Here is a 17,075-nt window from a genome sequence, read left to right on the forward strand (position 1 = left end):
CTTGATAACGGATCTTTCCGTAATTTGGATCATATCTTAAGTCTACTGAAAAATCATGTAAATATTAAATAAACCCAATAGGCTGGTTTTGCTTCCAATAAGGATAAAGGCTGGTTTTGCTTCCAATAAGGATAAATTATATCTAATTATATCTTAATTATATCTCAGTCGGGATCAAGTACAAGGCGCTGTTTTATTATTACAGAGAAAAAGGAAATCATTTTGGATTATTTGATTATAATGGAGTCTATGGGAGACGGCTTTCCATAATTCAGAGCTTTCTGGATAATGGGTTTACGGATAACGGATCCCCTACCTGTATATGCTCCAAGCAGACCCTTCTCCAAAATGACAGCGAGAGACATTAGTAGTAGGTACAGTGCTTACCATGACGTTTTGGGGGTACTGGTTTCTAGAGCATCTAAGAAGAGGATATCTCATGATCATGGTCCCATAACAACAATTGTTTGTCCCTTTTGGGCAAACCGAATGACAATACTTCTTGTCCAATAGTAACATCGTAAGTCAGGTTGAAAAAAGACACATGTCCTTCAAGTTCAACCTTTGAAGTCTATATATAACCTGCCTAACTGCCAGTTGATCCAGAAGAAGTAAAAAAAAAAACATTTGAAGCCTCTCCAATTTGCCTCAGAGGGGGAAAAAATTCCTTCCTGACTCCAAGATGCAATGGGACCAGTCCCTGGATCAACTTGTACTATGAGCTATCTCCCATAACCCTGTATTCCCTCACTTGCTAAACACCATCCAACCCCTTCTTAAAGCTATCTAATGTATCAGCCTGTACCACTGATTCAGGGAGACAATTCCACATCTTCACAGCTCTCACTGTAACAAACCCCTTCCCAATATGTAGGCGGAACCTCTTTTCTTCTAACCGGAATAAGTGACCTTGTGTCAGTTGGAAAGACCTACTTGTAAATAAAGCATTAGAGAGATTATTATATGATCCCCTTATATATTTATACATAGTTATCATTTCACCCCTTAAGCGCCTCTTTTCCAGTATGAACAACTCCAGAAGAGGAAGAGCCCTTTGGAATATGAACAACCATACAGACTCCTTTACTTTCTTGGCATTCCTTCCATTGCCTAATGTCTGGTGGATCCATTAACAGCAGAATTAGCCAGGCTTGCACCATGAATTATAAGGATATTAGAAGTCACTGAGGAGTTCTGTGACCATATAAAGGCACAAGGCTGCAGGCTGAGTTATACAGGGAACTCTGAGTATCACTCATGTATTATAAGGGATAATGTACCCCCTACTGTAAATGATAAGGATATTAGAAGTCACTGAGGGGTTGTTCTGTGACCATATAAAGGCACAAGGCTGCAGGCTGAGTTATACAGGGAACTCTGAGTATCGCTCATGTATTATAAGGGATAATGTACCCCCTACTGTAAATGATAAGGATATTAGAAGTCACTGAGGTGTTCTGTGACCATATAAAGACACAAGGCTGAGTTATACATTGAATTCTGAGCTGATTTCTATTGTCCTCATATTTTGCATTATTATCTATAAAGTAAGTTCTGGTGTGACACGTGACATTATTAAGCACCCTTTGAAAGGATATATTTTATAGATTTAAATACCCAATAATATAAAATGCACTTTTGTGCTTAATTTAAAGGGGTGGTGTAGCCGCTTGTTCAGCATGAGTTGAATGAATGGGGCTTTTGCTTGACACTCTTTTGGCCTATTGTTTGAATTAAGCTTTGTGTTGTATATAGGCATTTGCCGGTCCTTTAAGCACCACTGGCAAACTCTTTCTGCCATGTAATAATTAATTACCAGATTGAAAAGTTATTCATAGAGAGTCAATGCAGAATGACGGCAGAATTGGTGACAGCTACAAAGTTTTCAGAGAAACTTGGTTTGGTGAATAAATGATTTTGCATGTGAGTTCCCATCGGTACATGCTGGAGAGGGTGTTCCGTGTGAGATAAATGTAATTACTTTGTGCACCCTGCTGGGATTTGGATTGGGTTAGTACATTTAGGGACTCACAGCAAGTAAACACAAAACAGAGGGTGAGAATGAGGAGGGCAGGTACCATACAGGTAATATTTTGTATCATGTTGATTATATCAGGGAGTTGATTGTCCGTTATGTGGGGAATGGTGGTGAAGTTAATAAATGTTTGGTTTTAATAAATCATGGGTACCTACTGATACCTTATGTCTAGTTTAAGGGCAACAGTAAAATGCCATTATTCCTGGGCCCCAAGCATCTGAAGGGCCCCTTGGTGTAAAACAGGGAAAATGTAGATGTTTGTAATCTACAATATCCAGCCTTTGTCTGCAGTTAGTGATCCTCTCTTATCTAATTCTGACCTTGAGTGAACAAACAGAGGCAAACCTGCTCAACCCCTAAAAGGGATTGAGATGAAGTGATGAATCTCTATTTTTGCCCCACTGATTTACCTATATTGCAGGTACAGGTATGGGATCCGTTATCCTGGAACCCTTTATCCAGAAAGCTCTGAATTATAGAAAGCCCGTCTCCCATAGACTCAATTTTATCCAAATAATCTAGATTTTTAAAAATGATTTCCCTTTTCTGTGTAATAATAAAACAGTAGCTTGTACTTGACCCAAACTAAGATATAATTAATCCTTATTGGAAGCAAAACCAGCCTATTGCGTTTATTTAATGTTTAAAAGAGAAGGAAAGGCTTTGTACACTTGGGGGTGACCCAATTTTTTAAAATTATTTCCCTTTTCTCTGTTATAATAAAACAGTACCTTTGTACCTTGATCCAAACTAAGATATAATTAATCCTTATGGGAGGCAAAACCAGCCTGTTGGGTTTATTTAATGTTTACATTTTCTTGTAGACAATATATGGAGATCCAAATTATGGAAAGTCCCCATATCCGGAAAACCCCTTAGCATTCTGGTTAACAGGTCCAATACCTGTATAGGCAGCAAGCGTGGGATAAAGTGTATAGCAAGGTAAATGACACAAGGAGAAAGGTAGTAAAACTTTGATAATGTTTAAGGCGAAGAGGCTGTATTTGTAACAAAGGCAGGTGGAGGATCCCTTTAATGCGGACTATGGAACACTCGACACTGACCAACTGAACCCATCCTGAATTAACATACACAGTGCAGAAGCGGTGCTGCCAATCTAAGCCAATTCATTTGTCCTGTCCCCATTTAACAATTTCTTTCCTGCCCTTGCCCAGAACTAACAAATATAAAATCCAGGCTACAGGCAGCTGCTCAGCCAAACACTTCCAGGCTTTCGCCACTAGGGGTCCTGTTGGGCAAGGCTTAGAGAAGATCTCAACTCCCCCGTCTCTCTGTGTAAGATATTCAGGGATGCAGGCAGGTTCCCTTTCCTCTCCCTCTCCGTAACTTACCAGCAAGGCGGGAGAATGACAATTCCATAAGACAAGAGAAGGAAAGTCTTCCAGGGCTCATCTCAAATACAAGGTCCAGGAACATCATTCTGCCTTGGTAAGTACAATAGATAGTGACTGCACATCTTAGGCAGAAATCCCTTCCCTTCATTGGTTTTTCAATCGGATTCATATAAGTATCTCTATTGTAGGAAAGCGTAAGGAAAACTTTCATTAATCAGCTCCCACTTTCCATAGAAGCCATTGGTACAGACAGAGTTTGATACTGGGGGGCTTGGGTACCAACCATAGATATAACATAGCTGAAAACAAGAACAGATGTATCTTCTGTTGCTTCAGATGGAATTTAATTCCCGGATACATCTGTGCTGGTTTAATCCCAGTATGGAACTGGTCTCGTAGTAGAGATTCCTTATACAAAGAGCAGGCAAGCACATTTATTCCATCAGGCAGGGTGGAGAGCTTTTTGTATTGTATGCCTGAAGAAAAATCCAGAGGGGAGGTGAAGAAGGGCAGATCGTATGGGGCATTGGTGATGAATAAAAGCCTCAGCAAGGATGGAATGGAGATGTAAATCTTATAACTAAACCTCTCTCTATTAGAGTAAAGCTATTGCAGAAGCTACAGGGTTAATGAGCTGATAGGGACAACGAGGTGGAGGGACTTTGATAAAGTGGAGCATTACTCTAGAAAAGATGCCCCTGGAGATTAGAAGCCTGGAGACAGCCACAGAAATCTCAGTGTAATAGAGGGAAACCAGGAGCCCACACAATAAAGGTGCATCTCTGTCCTCTTCTGCTTTGCAGCCTTTATGGACTTCTATGATGGACCCCCCTAGGATGTGTTGATGGCTATTGCGTGTGTTCTTCCCTGAGCTCAAGAGTTAAACTGCCTGGTGGAACAGGAGAACTGTCTGAGGAGCATCAAGAACTTGAGTAGCAGCTCTGCAACCTGGACCTCGGGACAATGGCATCCATTGGAGACTTTGATCCTGTGCACACCAGTGTTCCAGCAACTAAAATAGAGATCACCGTGTCTTGCAGGTGGGTTGGAGGGGGGGGGGGGGTTCTGAGCTCTGGCTTAGCTTGTTCTGAAGGGGAGGAAGGCAGCAGAAATGCAATAGTTAATCTACAGGTGCAACCAAGTTCCAGGCTAGAACAAGGTCGGAGGTGGGGACAGTTATAGAGTTATGGAGTGTAGGGTCTCTAGTTGAGATGTTGATTAAGGAACAGTCTAAAACATCACTTTGGGAGACTGATTTATTGGAGAATGCAAAAAAACACCTAATTTGCACATAAAGGGACACTTTACAGTCATTTGTTTATATTTGATGGATATGTTTCTAAGTCAAGAATATAAGTCATGAATGCTTCCTGGTTATACGTTATTGTGAGGAGTGTATGTCTCTTTAAGTAAGCTTGTCAGTATGTCCTGTGCCTTAAAGAGATTTGCTACAAAAAGGCTAAACCATAAAATACTCACTTGTGGAATCATGTAAGCAATGATTCTGTTCCCTGAAGAGCTTGCAATCTAATATCTAGTCAGCCAGCACTTCTGCTTTATTTATTTCATGTTAATCAGAGGAGCCGCTCAGAGAGGGATCATTGCTGGGTTCCTTTTAATTACTTCCCTTGGCATCTGCACTCAGCTGCTCCTCATCCAATTAACCCTGCTCTAAACTCTCTGGAAGCGCTGGAGGAGAAAATAACGACTGGATAGAGATGTTTATGAATAGGGGTTAAAGGTCACTAAATGGAACTGACACTTAGATCTGAGACAGCCAACAGTTGTGGGGGAGCAGGGAGTTAAATTTTATTTTTGCACAGAATGATTGTGTTAACCCTTTTGTCTCTGAGGAGACTTGGAGAATGGTTCTCTTGCTGCTGGGGAAGCAGAAGGGTTAAACAATGACTTTTTACTCACTCGTATCGCATTTTGCTTCACAAAGAGCTTGGTGACTCGCTAGTGGGGGGACAGGGGGAAACATACGGATGGGCTCCGAGAGATCAGTCAAATTGTATTAGTGGGAATAGACTGTCAGGCTACTCTCTGGCGGAATGAATGGCACATAAAGGAATTCCCATCTCAGTCTTTTGTCCATAATTGTGTGTATCTGTCTGTATCTGTGCCGTGAAAGAACCAGGCAGGTTATATAGATGATAAATGGCAGGCAGGTAGCTAGAGCCAGAATGAGCATGGGCTGATGGATAGATACATAGATTAGAGAAAGAGAGATATTTAAAGAGATAGATACATATATACAGGGCAACCTAGATGAATGGATAGAAAGATAGATAGATGTAGACAGTTTGACAGATAGAATTGCCATTAAATACATGATGGATGGATACACAGATAATTGATATATATATATATATATAAAACCAAAGGAATGGTGCACTCCGTAGACAAAATTAATACCTGGGTGCCAGCATCGGAAATAAGCAGTGAAAAAGGATTGCGGCACTCACAGGGTTTTAGTGAAAATATATATATACTTGTGTGTATGTCTGAATATATATATGTACACACAGTTCAAGATGGACCAGCACTCCAGCAATTTTGTCAAACAGTTTTATTGACACATCACTCGTGTATTCCAACGTTTCGCCCCTCGTTGGGGCCTTTATCAAGGATGTCTTTATATATATATATTCAGGCACATCATGCACATCTATAACACATATATGTATGTATACTGTATGTTTGTGTGTAAGAGAGCGAGAGAGACAGGGAGGGAATGCGTAAGAATGTAACAGCACACATCTGTAGTACAGTAATGCCGTATAACTTATATATGAGTGCCTTGGATAACACGTATGTGCCACATCATACACGTGACAAGTCTAACATGCAGAAGAAATGCATGTCGGGTTTCTCTCCCGTTCTACCTCTCTCTCTTTAAATAGACGAGGGATAAGTACTCATCCCAGAAGCAAATGTGGGTAATTGCCGTGAAAGGAAAAACTTGTTACAGAGAGGCCTGGGTTAAGCTCACATCTGCCAGATAAAGGGAGGCTTTAGAGAGAGAGAGAGGCCATTTAATGCATTGCCTGCGACTACAGGCTCTAGCCCTGTCCCAGCAGGTAGACCTTTATGGGGAGAATGGAATTCATTTTAAGCAGTCAGTCTCCATTTTTTATTTCTGTCTTGAGGTATTAGAAGCTTCTTTCCCACCCTGCAACTCAACATGCTGTGTGACTATCAGGGGTCACTGACCCCAACCACCAAAGAATACAGATTCACTTAAAGGCTTACATTTTACATGTTATTGTTATGTTATATATTTGGATATCTCCAAAGCAGGTCCCATCTGAATGGGGGTAAGGCACATAGACCAGACATGTCCACCCTGCAGCTCTCCAGTTTGTTAAACTACAACTCCAAGCAGCCCTCCAACACCCTGTGGCTAGGACATTTATAATTACCTATATTAATGTTCACAGCAACTGGGGGCCCAAGTAAGGGTTCCCCCACTGTACCTGTCTCCTGTTTACACCAGTTATGTGTGTAAATAATACACTGCATTTCAAGGTTCAGTAAAAATCTACAAAAAAGAGTCCTGTGCAAAACAGCCACTAATGTATTCCCAATTTGCATGTAGATGATTCAAATCATAGTTACAGTTGGTTTACAAAAGCAGCAATTATCCTTTTATTGGAAAATAAAGCGGTGGCTTCGGGCACCAGTTAGTGCCGCATCATTAATCCAAACTGTTTTTCTGTTTCCTAATGCCCAAATGCTCTATTCATCTCTTTGCACAGGGCTAAGGCCAAGGTGCCCGCTCTAGCCGTCCAAAGCATTTTGATGCCCCTCAGTTTGCCTTTTGGTTGTGTGTTCTCACTTAAATGGGAGCTGCCCCCCAGAAAATTAACCGATACTATTGAAATATGTAGAAGTTTAATATAGAAACAACCATTAAACCAATGGCTGTCTGGGGGAAGGGCAAGAGTATAAGATTTTCATCTATCTTTTATATGTTATCTTAACAATGTACTACCCATAGTCCTCAGTGAAGCTGTACCAAATATATATTCATAACTTGCCCCCCAAAAGTGTGTTTATTACCATATTAAATGGTGGTGGTTTCTTGAAAGAGAATTGCAGACTATGGGGCTTTTTTAGTCTGAATGCCAAAAACTTGAATAATTGCAGTTTTTTTTACTATAAAATTTAAATTTTTAGTGGGAAAAAAATTTTTTTTTCTAGATTTATTAAACCCAGAGCATGGAAAAAGTCAGAACCTGAAAATCCGGCATCTCAGACCTGCCGAGGTTGTATATAAGTCAATGGAAAGAGTCCCTATCCTATTAGGAAGTTTCTGTCTTCTGCTCAGGAATTAGCCTGAAAATCCGACTATTTTGGGCTTTTTGGGAAAAAGTCCAAAAAAATCAAGAGATTCTGGAAAAATATTAGAAAAAATCATACGATTCAGATTTTTTCACAATTTTTTCGTATTTGTCCCTGATCTGATAAAATCGTTAGTTTTTTTAATAATAAATAAGGTCCAATCATGGATTTTAGTTTGGTTGGACGTTTTTCTTTAAAATAGTGAGATGAATTCAGACTTTGATAATTAAGGTCCCCCGTGAACATTAGAGGGGTAATTTATCATTTGAACATGCAACACTAGGGCAGCAATGGGTGTAATGCCCACCATGCACATATCATTTGCTCCTAATTGCTCATCGCTATGGGTGCATGCAAGCGAGCCCTGTTACTATTTGCCTGTGAGCTTATACCTGCTTTGGGTACGTGCTCTAAGTAGTGGCCCTAAGGGCCCCTTAGTATCACACTAACCCCGTAAGATATTTCATAATGATGCCATATCATACTTTAGAACTTGTGTTTGTCACTATGAGATATGGAGGTTTGTATTTCAGTTAAAGTCTCTTGTGCAGTGGTCATTGGCAAATGGGCATCTGTGCAATTTGGCCATATATGTGTGTGTATACTGTAAGGACAGGTCAACCAATCCAGTTGTAAAAGAACCAGCTTGGGTGTGGTCAACTTGAGGATCATCATTAAAATCTTGAGATCTGATCATAATCATATTAACATCTCATCTGAAGTTAAAGAAAGACACATGTAAGATTGGGGGTGAGTGAAATGCTTGGAGAGTAAATAACTCATATATTTACAGGGGGGAAGCATATGCTTTGAATAATTAGGAACGTGTGCCGGGGGAACCTGCCTGGGAACCCAGTTTTGTGGACACAGCAGTAATAAAAAGGACCTTATGTTGCTGCACAGTGCTGCTCTCCAGGGAACACACTGTGATTAGGATATAAATATGTTGGCAGCTATAACCTCATATATGATAAGATCATAAATTTCCTGCCGGGAGCTCATGCTGTATTCAGGTAAGTCAGGCAGGCTGTAGGTTTAATGCAGGGATGGTAGATTCCCGTCCCTTCCCCCTTGCCCCTGGGTGAATTACCTAATATGGAAAGCCTCTCAGCCAACGAGAGGGTTAATATCTCCAGCTGTGCATTATCTTAATGGGAATTTACACACAATACACTTGTTTCTTTTGAAGGAAAGGGTATTTGTAGGATTTGTATTTGTAGGATGCTTCTCCAGTCTCAACTACTATTATAAGATTCCTGACCCTGGATCGGCCCATAGGGGGAGCAAATAGCATTGGGCACTGATGTTGAGGTTGAGTGAGCTCTCCATGGTGCTGAAGCCAACTCGGTTCTGAAAGGAGAGTTTTCAAAGTCAAGTCATATTTATTGCCAGCTCTTCTGCATACAAAAGAAATGCAAACATAATGCAGACCATATAATACATATTACACATACTCACAATCAACATATACAGTACTGTGTTAAAGAACAAAGCACACTTCAATACATATTATTTAGAATATATAAATACAGTAACATTTTTCCCGCTTCCACTCCTTCATTTTAACACAAGGGTATGTCCCTTTCTGCCATTTATTTGTGCAATCACAACCTTACCTAAAAACTACTACCAACCTTGCAATAAAGTGCAAATAATTTTGCCTGGTTGTAACTAATATAGGGTACCAATTATTGTGCCTATATAACCACAATTCACATTGTCTATTATTAACAACACTATGTTGTGCCATAAAGTGCATATCTATTACCTCTTCTCACACCAATCATAAAGTGCATATATTGTGCATAACCCATAATATGTGCAATATAAACAAACCCATCCATAACTATATAAGCCATTTATATCTAGTCCATGAGGGACAGGATTAAAAGCTCTGAATTTCTATAAAAGACCGGACATTTCTAACCTTCTTTTGTTTGGATGACTGTACATCCCCTTAAAGGAAAACTAAAGCCTAAAGATGAATGTGGCTAAAAATATCATATTTTATATACTGAACTTATTGCACCAGCCTAAAGTTTCAGCTTGTCAATAGCAGCAATGATCCAGGACTTCAAACTTGTCACAGGGGGTCACCATCTTGGAAAGTGTCTGTGACACTCACATGCTCAGTGGGCTCTGATTGGCTGTTGAGAAGCTAAGCTTAGGGCTCGTCACTAATTATCCAGCAGAAAATGAGGTTGGTCTGTAATATAAGCTGATGCTACCAGGCTGATTTTTAAATTCTGATGCTAATTGCACTGGTTTCTGTGCTGCCATGTAGTAATTATCTGTATTAATTACTAATCGGCCTTATATTGTGACATTTCTATTCTATGTTTACTGTATATTTTGAGTGGGTCCCTAAGCTCAGTAAGTGACAGCAGCACAGAGCATGTGCAGTGAATCAGCAGAAAAGAAGACAGGGAGCTACTGGGGCATCTTTGGAGACACAGATCTTTACTGCTAAAGGGCTGTGGTTGCCTTGGGCTGGTACAGAAGCACAAAACATAATTTACAACTTTTCTAGCTACTTCTTTAGTTAGGCTTTAGTTCTCCTTTAATGACAGGTTTAACTAATACATTACACATGAAGCATTACCTTAAGATTATTAAAGTTGCCTGGAATTGCAGTTCCCAGTGACAATAGAGGAAAGTCTTGATGTAAAGGACAGTCATTAATGGAGGGCTATGGGCGTAGAAGCAAAATCCCAGCTCTTAAATCCCACCCATGCACTTATTACTTGTGCTCAGCCCTTCCAGAATTCTGTGTTGGATTATGGATCTGACACAAGTCACAGAGCACATGGCTGACAAATATAAAGGAGCCCCGTACTTTATGCCGGCCAGGGGTCGTCCACTTCCCACCACTCTTGTACTGTATGTACAGTGAGATATACAACTGTATAAGAATTGTACAGGGGATCTGAGCCTGTTTTTCTGCACTTGCCAGGGGCCTATATAAGGGCCCCGCAGGCCCCAAATCTGATCAGTCAAATCACTGCTACAGCCGAGCATCACTTTGACTGAATCACATCACCATTGTACTTACAGTCATTATACATCTCTGCCGGATCCCTTCATGTGACAATCAGAGTGTGCTATTGGCCTTCGATATGTCACTGGGAAGAGCCCCAGAAATTCCTTTGTAGGAGAGCCCCAACATTCTAGTTTTGCCATTGACCTCGCTCCTTTTTTTGTAAATAAATTTTACTCAAAAGAAGATATAATTTTAATAGGTGTCTGACCTCACAAATATGTCCTTAGTCCCTCTAGCCCTGTATACAGCAAGCTGTAATATTTATCTGTTCCAAAATGCATCTGCCAACCTCTAAGGTCATTCTAAGATGTCCAGCTGTCGTTGACCTGCATTTGGGTGTAGCAGGGATGCTGGTAGTTGCAGTTCAACAAGACCCAAAGAGCTTACTATTATAGTCAGAAAGCCCTGTATGGCACGTCTGCTGACTGTATATTTAGCTTGGCCAGTTATTCTGTGCCACTATGTGCCCACTGTCCTGACTGGTAAGTGCTGACAAACAGCAGGTCATTAGATATTGCTGTTATTACATCCTATCAAGTGCTTGGGTATTAACAGCATCTCTTCACGACAGGAGACTCATTACTATGAGATAATTACCCCCTACAGACACATATAATCCCCAGGGGGCATTTATCTGATGGTAAAATAATTTCTGCCGCTGCCATCTGCCCGTTTGGACTCTAATCGTATGACAAGTCTTTATGCGAATGTGTTAACTGTGTGATTTCCACAGAGCTCTGCGCCAGACATTCTGTATCAACTTCAAACGCAGACTTATTGTCAGCGAGGGCTGGATTTACTACTGGGAATGTAATAACTATAATTTCTCTATAGAGCCCAGGGGTATGTTATAGCGCAGCACTGCAGTACAGGGAAAGAGAAGGTGAGGACTAGTGATGGGTGAATCTGTGCCATTTCGCTGAAAATTTTGCGAATTAACAGCAAAATTTGAAAAACGGTTAAAAATTCACAAAACACATTGAAGCCAATGGGCGTCTCAAATAATTCTTTGAGCGCGACTATTTGGTCCAAATGCATTAAAGGTAATGGGCGTCCGAATAATTTCGACAGGCAACTATTTCTATGTGCGTGCCGATTTTGACGAATGTCGAATTTTTTTGCCGCTGCAGATTTTTCGCCAGCGAATTCTCGCCGCAGTTTTGCAAATTAATTCACTTGTGGCGAAACGTGGAAATTCACTGCAAATTAGTGTCTGGTGAATTCCATCACTACTGAGGACAATACAAATTTGCAAACACTGGAACACATGGTACAGACCCAGCTTGTCTAACATTACACGTCATAGCTACAGCAGAGAGCATTACAAATCCCAGCATCCTCCACCACACACTTTAAGCTGCCTAGTGAGACAAATAATGTTTATTCACGTTATAGGCTTTTTGGCTTGCTTGTGCTTTTCCTTTAATTACAGAGTGGGGGCAAAACAGTACAGCAATAGAGCCAGTATGGATCTAGTTCCAAAGGGAACTTGCATTACTTTCCAATAAACCCTTGGTTCCCAGTGAGCAGAATAATCATTGCACCAAGAGCCCTTGGAGGATATGTAATAACATACATACAGTATATAGGTTTTTGACTGAAGGGGTAATAATAGGTGTTTTTGTGGGTGCACTCTAACACACTCTTTCTGTAGGGCGCACACTAACACACTTCTCCTTATTCTGTAGGGCGCACACTAACACACTACTCTTTATTCTGTAGGGCGCACACTAACACACTGCTCTTTATTCTGTAGGGTGCACACTAACACAATACTCTTTATTCTGTAGGGTGCACACTAACACAATACTCTTTATTCTGCAGGGTGCACACACACTAACACACTACTCTTTATTCTGTAGGGTGCACACTAACACAATACTCTTTATTCTGCAGGGTGCACACACACTAACACACTACTCTTTATTCTGTAGGGCGCACACTGACACACTCCTCCTTATGCTGTAGGGCGCACACTAACACACTGATCTTTATTCCGTAGGGCGCACACTAACACATTACTCTTTATTCTGTAGGGCACACACTAACACACTGCTCTTTATTTTGTAGGACGCACACTAACAGAAACACAGATCACAGAGGGCACTCCAAACAGCAAGAAAGTTTTTTTAAAAACAAAGTATCAAATGTGCAAGGTGCAAATAACCCAGGGTTACCAAGTAACCCAAAACTCAATATCACATATGATGGGTTTGCACATTCTAAATAATATACAGACAAAGGTTGGTATAAGATAAATTACTTTTATATAGATATATAATGGTAAAATGTATATTTTATATATACACAATAGTACCGACAAATATAAACATCCCACCAATTTTGTAAGTTCAAGGCAAAAAAGGGGAAACAAACCACAAGGAATACACTTTGCCAAAAAATGAGAATAACCCAACGTTTAGGCACAATAGCCTTTGTCAAGGGGAAAAAATTGGTGGGATGTATTTATTTGTTGGTACTATTGTGTATAAATTGTCTTGGATAAGACATTAAGACATTGATTTATCTGACGTACATTTTACTGCTATATATATATATATATATATATATATATATATATATATATATATATATATATATATATATATATATAAAAACAGGGGGGTTGTGGGAGCACTCTAAAGGCTTTAAAGTATATATATATATATATAAGTATAATAAATGCTATTGCATATGTACCCAAAACAGGGGTTATTTTGTTACAAAGTTATGATCATAAAATTGATAAGCCACCATACCACGTCAAGGTAAACCCCGAATGGCGGTCCCTAACTTGTTTTATATTTTATGTGCATTTTAGCATTACCTGTAATCAATGTCCATTGAACGCTGTTTTTTCACTAAGGGCTAAATCCTCCCCAGCCAGCAATCAGGCATAACTTTGTAACAAAATAACCCCTGTTTTGGGTACATATGCAATAGCATTTATTATACTTATATATACTTTAAAGCCTTTAGAGTGCTCCCACAACCCCCCTGTTTTGATATTGTATATTTAGCCAGGAGCTGTGGCATAGCTTCAGTGGTTGTAGCACCCCATACCCCCCCTTTAAACTAGTGGTGATCCTATGCTTTTAAAATTGGGCGTTTGTTTTGGGAATATCTCTCCTTTAAAAGCCTGATTGCTGGCTGGGGAGGATTTAGCCCTTAGTGAAAAAACAGCGTTCAACGGACATTGATTACAGGTAATGCTAAAATGCACATAAAATATAAAACAAGTTAGGGACCGCCATTCGGGGTTTACCTTGACGTGGTATGGTGGCTTATCAATTTTATGATCATAACTTTGTAACAAAATAACCCCTGTTTTGGGTACATATGCAATAGCATTTATTATACTTATATATATACTTTAAAGCCTTTAGAGTGCTCCCACAACCCCCCTGTTTTGATATTATATATATATATATATATATATATATAATAAATTTACCTTATACCACCCTTTGTTTGTATATTATATGCATATGTGTGACGCACTTACTTTCCAATAAACCCTTGGTTCCCAGTGAGCAGAATAATCATTGCACCAAGAGCCCTTGGAGGATATGTAATAACATACATACAGTATATAGGTGTTTTTGTAGGGTGCACTCTAACACACTCTTTCTGTAGGGCGCACACTAACACACTGCTCTTTATTCTGTAGGGCGCACACTAACACACTGCTCTTTATTCTGTAGGGTGCACACTAACACACTGCTCTTTATTCTGTAGAGAGCGCACTAACACACTGCTATTTATTCTGTAGAGAGCACACTAACACACTGCTCTAGAGCACACTAACACACTGCTCTTTATTCTGTAGAGAGCACACTAACACACTGCTCTTTATTCTGTAGAGAGCGCACTAACACACTGCTCTTTATTCTGCAGGGTACACACTAGTGATGATCAAATCTGTCCCATTTTGCTTCGACGAAACCGCCAAAAATTTGTGAAACTGTTTTGTCCCGCATATTTTGTTGCGCATCATTTTTGTAGCACACTACATTAGGGTCTATGGGCGTTCTTTTTTAAAGCACCTTATTTTCTTTGGGAGGGCAAAATCACATACATTTTTTGCTCAATATACTGTTACACACATGCCCTATACTGTTAGAGGAGCTCCTATTCAACTGCTTTTTCAACAACAAAAAAAAAGGGCGCCCATGTGGCCAATTTCTTAAAAACATAAGCTGTGATTTTTGACATTACCTTGACTGGTCAACTGGTAATGGTATCTACTACTACACTATGTTGCTGACAAACACAGGCACAACTAATAATAAATCTGACCACCAATAGATAATATCCGGGTGCTTTGTATCTCAGACTAAAATGAATAAACCATATATTTATGTGTATGTCCTTATATAGACAGTGTAGGAAACAAATAATAGAGAGCACTCACCCGAACTCGCCGGTTTTAATCAGGTGTGGGATGTCTTTATATAGAGGGATGTGAGAGGTGGGGCCCCGTGCTTCTGAAGAAGTGGCGTGAGGCCACGAAACGCGTTAAGCGTGGGGCTGTTTCACTTGGTTGCTTAACATGATTATAATACATTTTCAATACATTTGGACTTTTTATATGACCCCAAATGCTGCCTGGTGCTCCATGATTTGGTTGCCTATTGGATACAGTTTTCAGCGTGTTCTTCCGGAAACGCGTGCATGTGTCAGCCCATTCGGCAAGGTCGGCATACAGCGAGTTTGGGTGAGTGCTCTCTATTATTTGTTTCCTATACGAATTTATCCGGATTGGAAGAGCCCCCCGTCTGATTGCTGTTAACCAATTAATACACTGTGGTTATATTTGTAGTCGGCAACATAGTGGTTAATAAAAATGAAGCAGCTGTACACGAGCACCTATGGAAACGCTACGCAAGCGACAGGCGGAACTGATCTTTGCAGAAACTCCCGATATACAGGGTGTAAATTTAACCGGTGAAGCCGATGATGTGGATATGAAATTCGTCTTTTGTAATTTGGAACGCGCGATTGCGGAGAGAGGGACGTCTGTGGTGGGATATATGCTCCCTGGAAAATTATTTGAAAAATCAGCGTATACCTAGAGGCCTCCGCATACGCAAATTCCCTGCTTATGAGAATATATCCCCTGAATTTGAGCAGAATTGGAATCAGATCCTGTCAGAATGCTCTATTAAATTAATGCAGCTGATTCTAACAAGGGATAAAGATGAGCTGGAAATTGTTAAAGATGAGATTACTAATCTTAATAAAGTGCCATTCAACACACCAGATCGAGGAGTTTCTGAACCCACGGAATGGATCCATATTAAGGAACAAATTAATCGCTATGAATCTATGATTAAAAATCTCAAAAGAGATAAATTTCAACGGGATAAACGAGACTATGACAATAATTCTGTAGAGGTTTGGAAGTCTGAGAAAAGGGGATATCGCCCCCACAAGTTTGCCAACCCAGAGTATCCAGGCAGTAAGGGTCATGAGATATCTACTCCCCGTTCTATTTTAAAACCCGAGAGATCAGTCCAATTTGTGGATCGGGCAGAGGGATTATCGGATCAAAGAGGTTCTTCACCAGTTTCATCTTCCTCTTTTTTAACCTCAGACCCAGAGCTTTCGGGAGACGATACGGAAGATCTAAGAGTACAAGAGAGGTTACCGGACAAATACAGGAACCGAGACAATACGATGAGAGAACCCATTGGGACTCGGAGTACAAGAAACGCACAAGGCGGGGTGGAAGGAGGAGAAATAGGGGGCCCCGTACCGGGAAACCGAAGGGTTACTACAGGAAACCTCGTTGGTAACCAATTCATCGAGAACGGTGCCCAGATTATATAACGGAGAGCTAGCGGGTAATGATGTTCCAGATAAAAACCAAACCCTCGGAAATATAATCAATCTATCTTCCCATGTTCTATCAGACAGCGAATACTCTCTACTGGCCAGAGGTCTGAACTTTGTCCAAAGAATTGCTAGCAATTCCTTCTCAACTATTTTGGACTTGAATAAATTTGTTAGAAATTTGACTTTAAAAAGACATTTTGCCATAAATCCATCAGTGAGGGGGTCAGTAGAATGTGATTCTGATATATTAAATAATTCAAATGTTTCTAATGCTTCTATTGAGATAATTGAGTTAGATACTTTAGAAGTGGAGGAGAGTATAGCTTCATCGATTAATGTAAATCGTTCACCTAAATTTGACTTTAAAGATTTATGTGGGTTGCAGACACTGGAGGAGTTGTTACACGAGAATATAGATCCCGGTGGGATTGAATTATCTGTTACCCACGCAAATCTA

At 40.1% G+C, this 17,075-nt stretch overlaps 1 protein-coding gene across 2 annotated transcripts in view; it reads left to right on the forward strand.

Annotated features, from left to right (window-relative positions):
* The first annotated feature begins 3,319 nt into the window (after positions 1 to 3,319).
* Positions 3,320 to 17,075, forward strand: part of LOC108713588 (copine-9) — a 215,977-nt gene continuing 202,221 nt past the window's right edge. For both annotated transcript variants that reach the window (XM_041590878.1, XM_018257141.2), the window contains exons 1-2: positions 3,320 to 3,487; positions 4,197 to 4,433. In XM_041590878.1, the coding sequence (XP_041446812.1) occupies positions 4,357 to 4,433 (77 nt within the window). In that variant the 5' untranslated portion in view covers positions 3,320 to 3,487; positions 4,197 to 4,356. The remainder of the gene's footprint in view (positions 3,488 to 4,196; positions 4,434 to 17,075) is intronic.

The sequence above is a fragment of the Xenopus laevis genome, chromosome 4L (assembly GCF_017654675.1).
Source record: "Xenopus laevis strain J_2021 chromosome 4L, Xenopus_laevis_v10.1, whole genome shotgun sequence".
Taxonomy (NCBI): Eukaryota; Metazoa; Chordata; class Amphibia; order Anura; family Pipidae; genus Xenopus; species Xenopus laevis.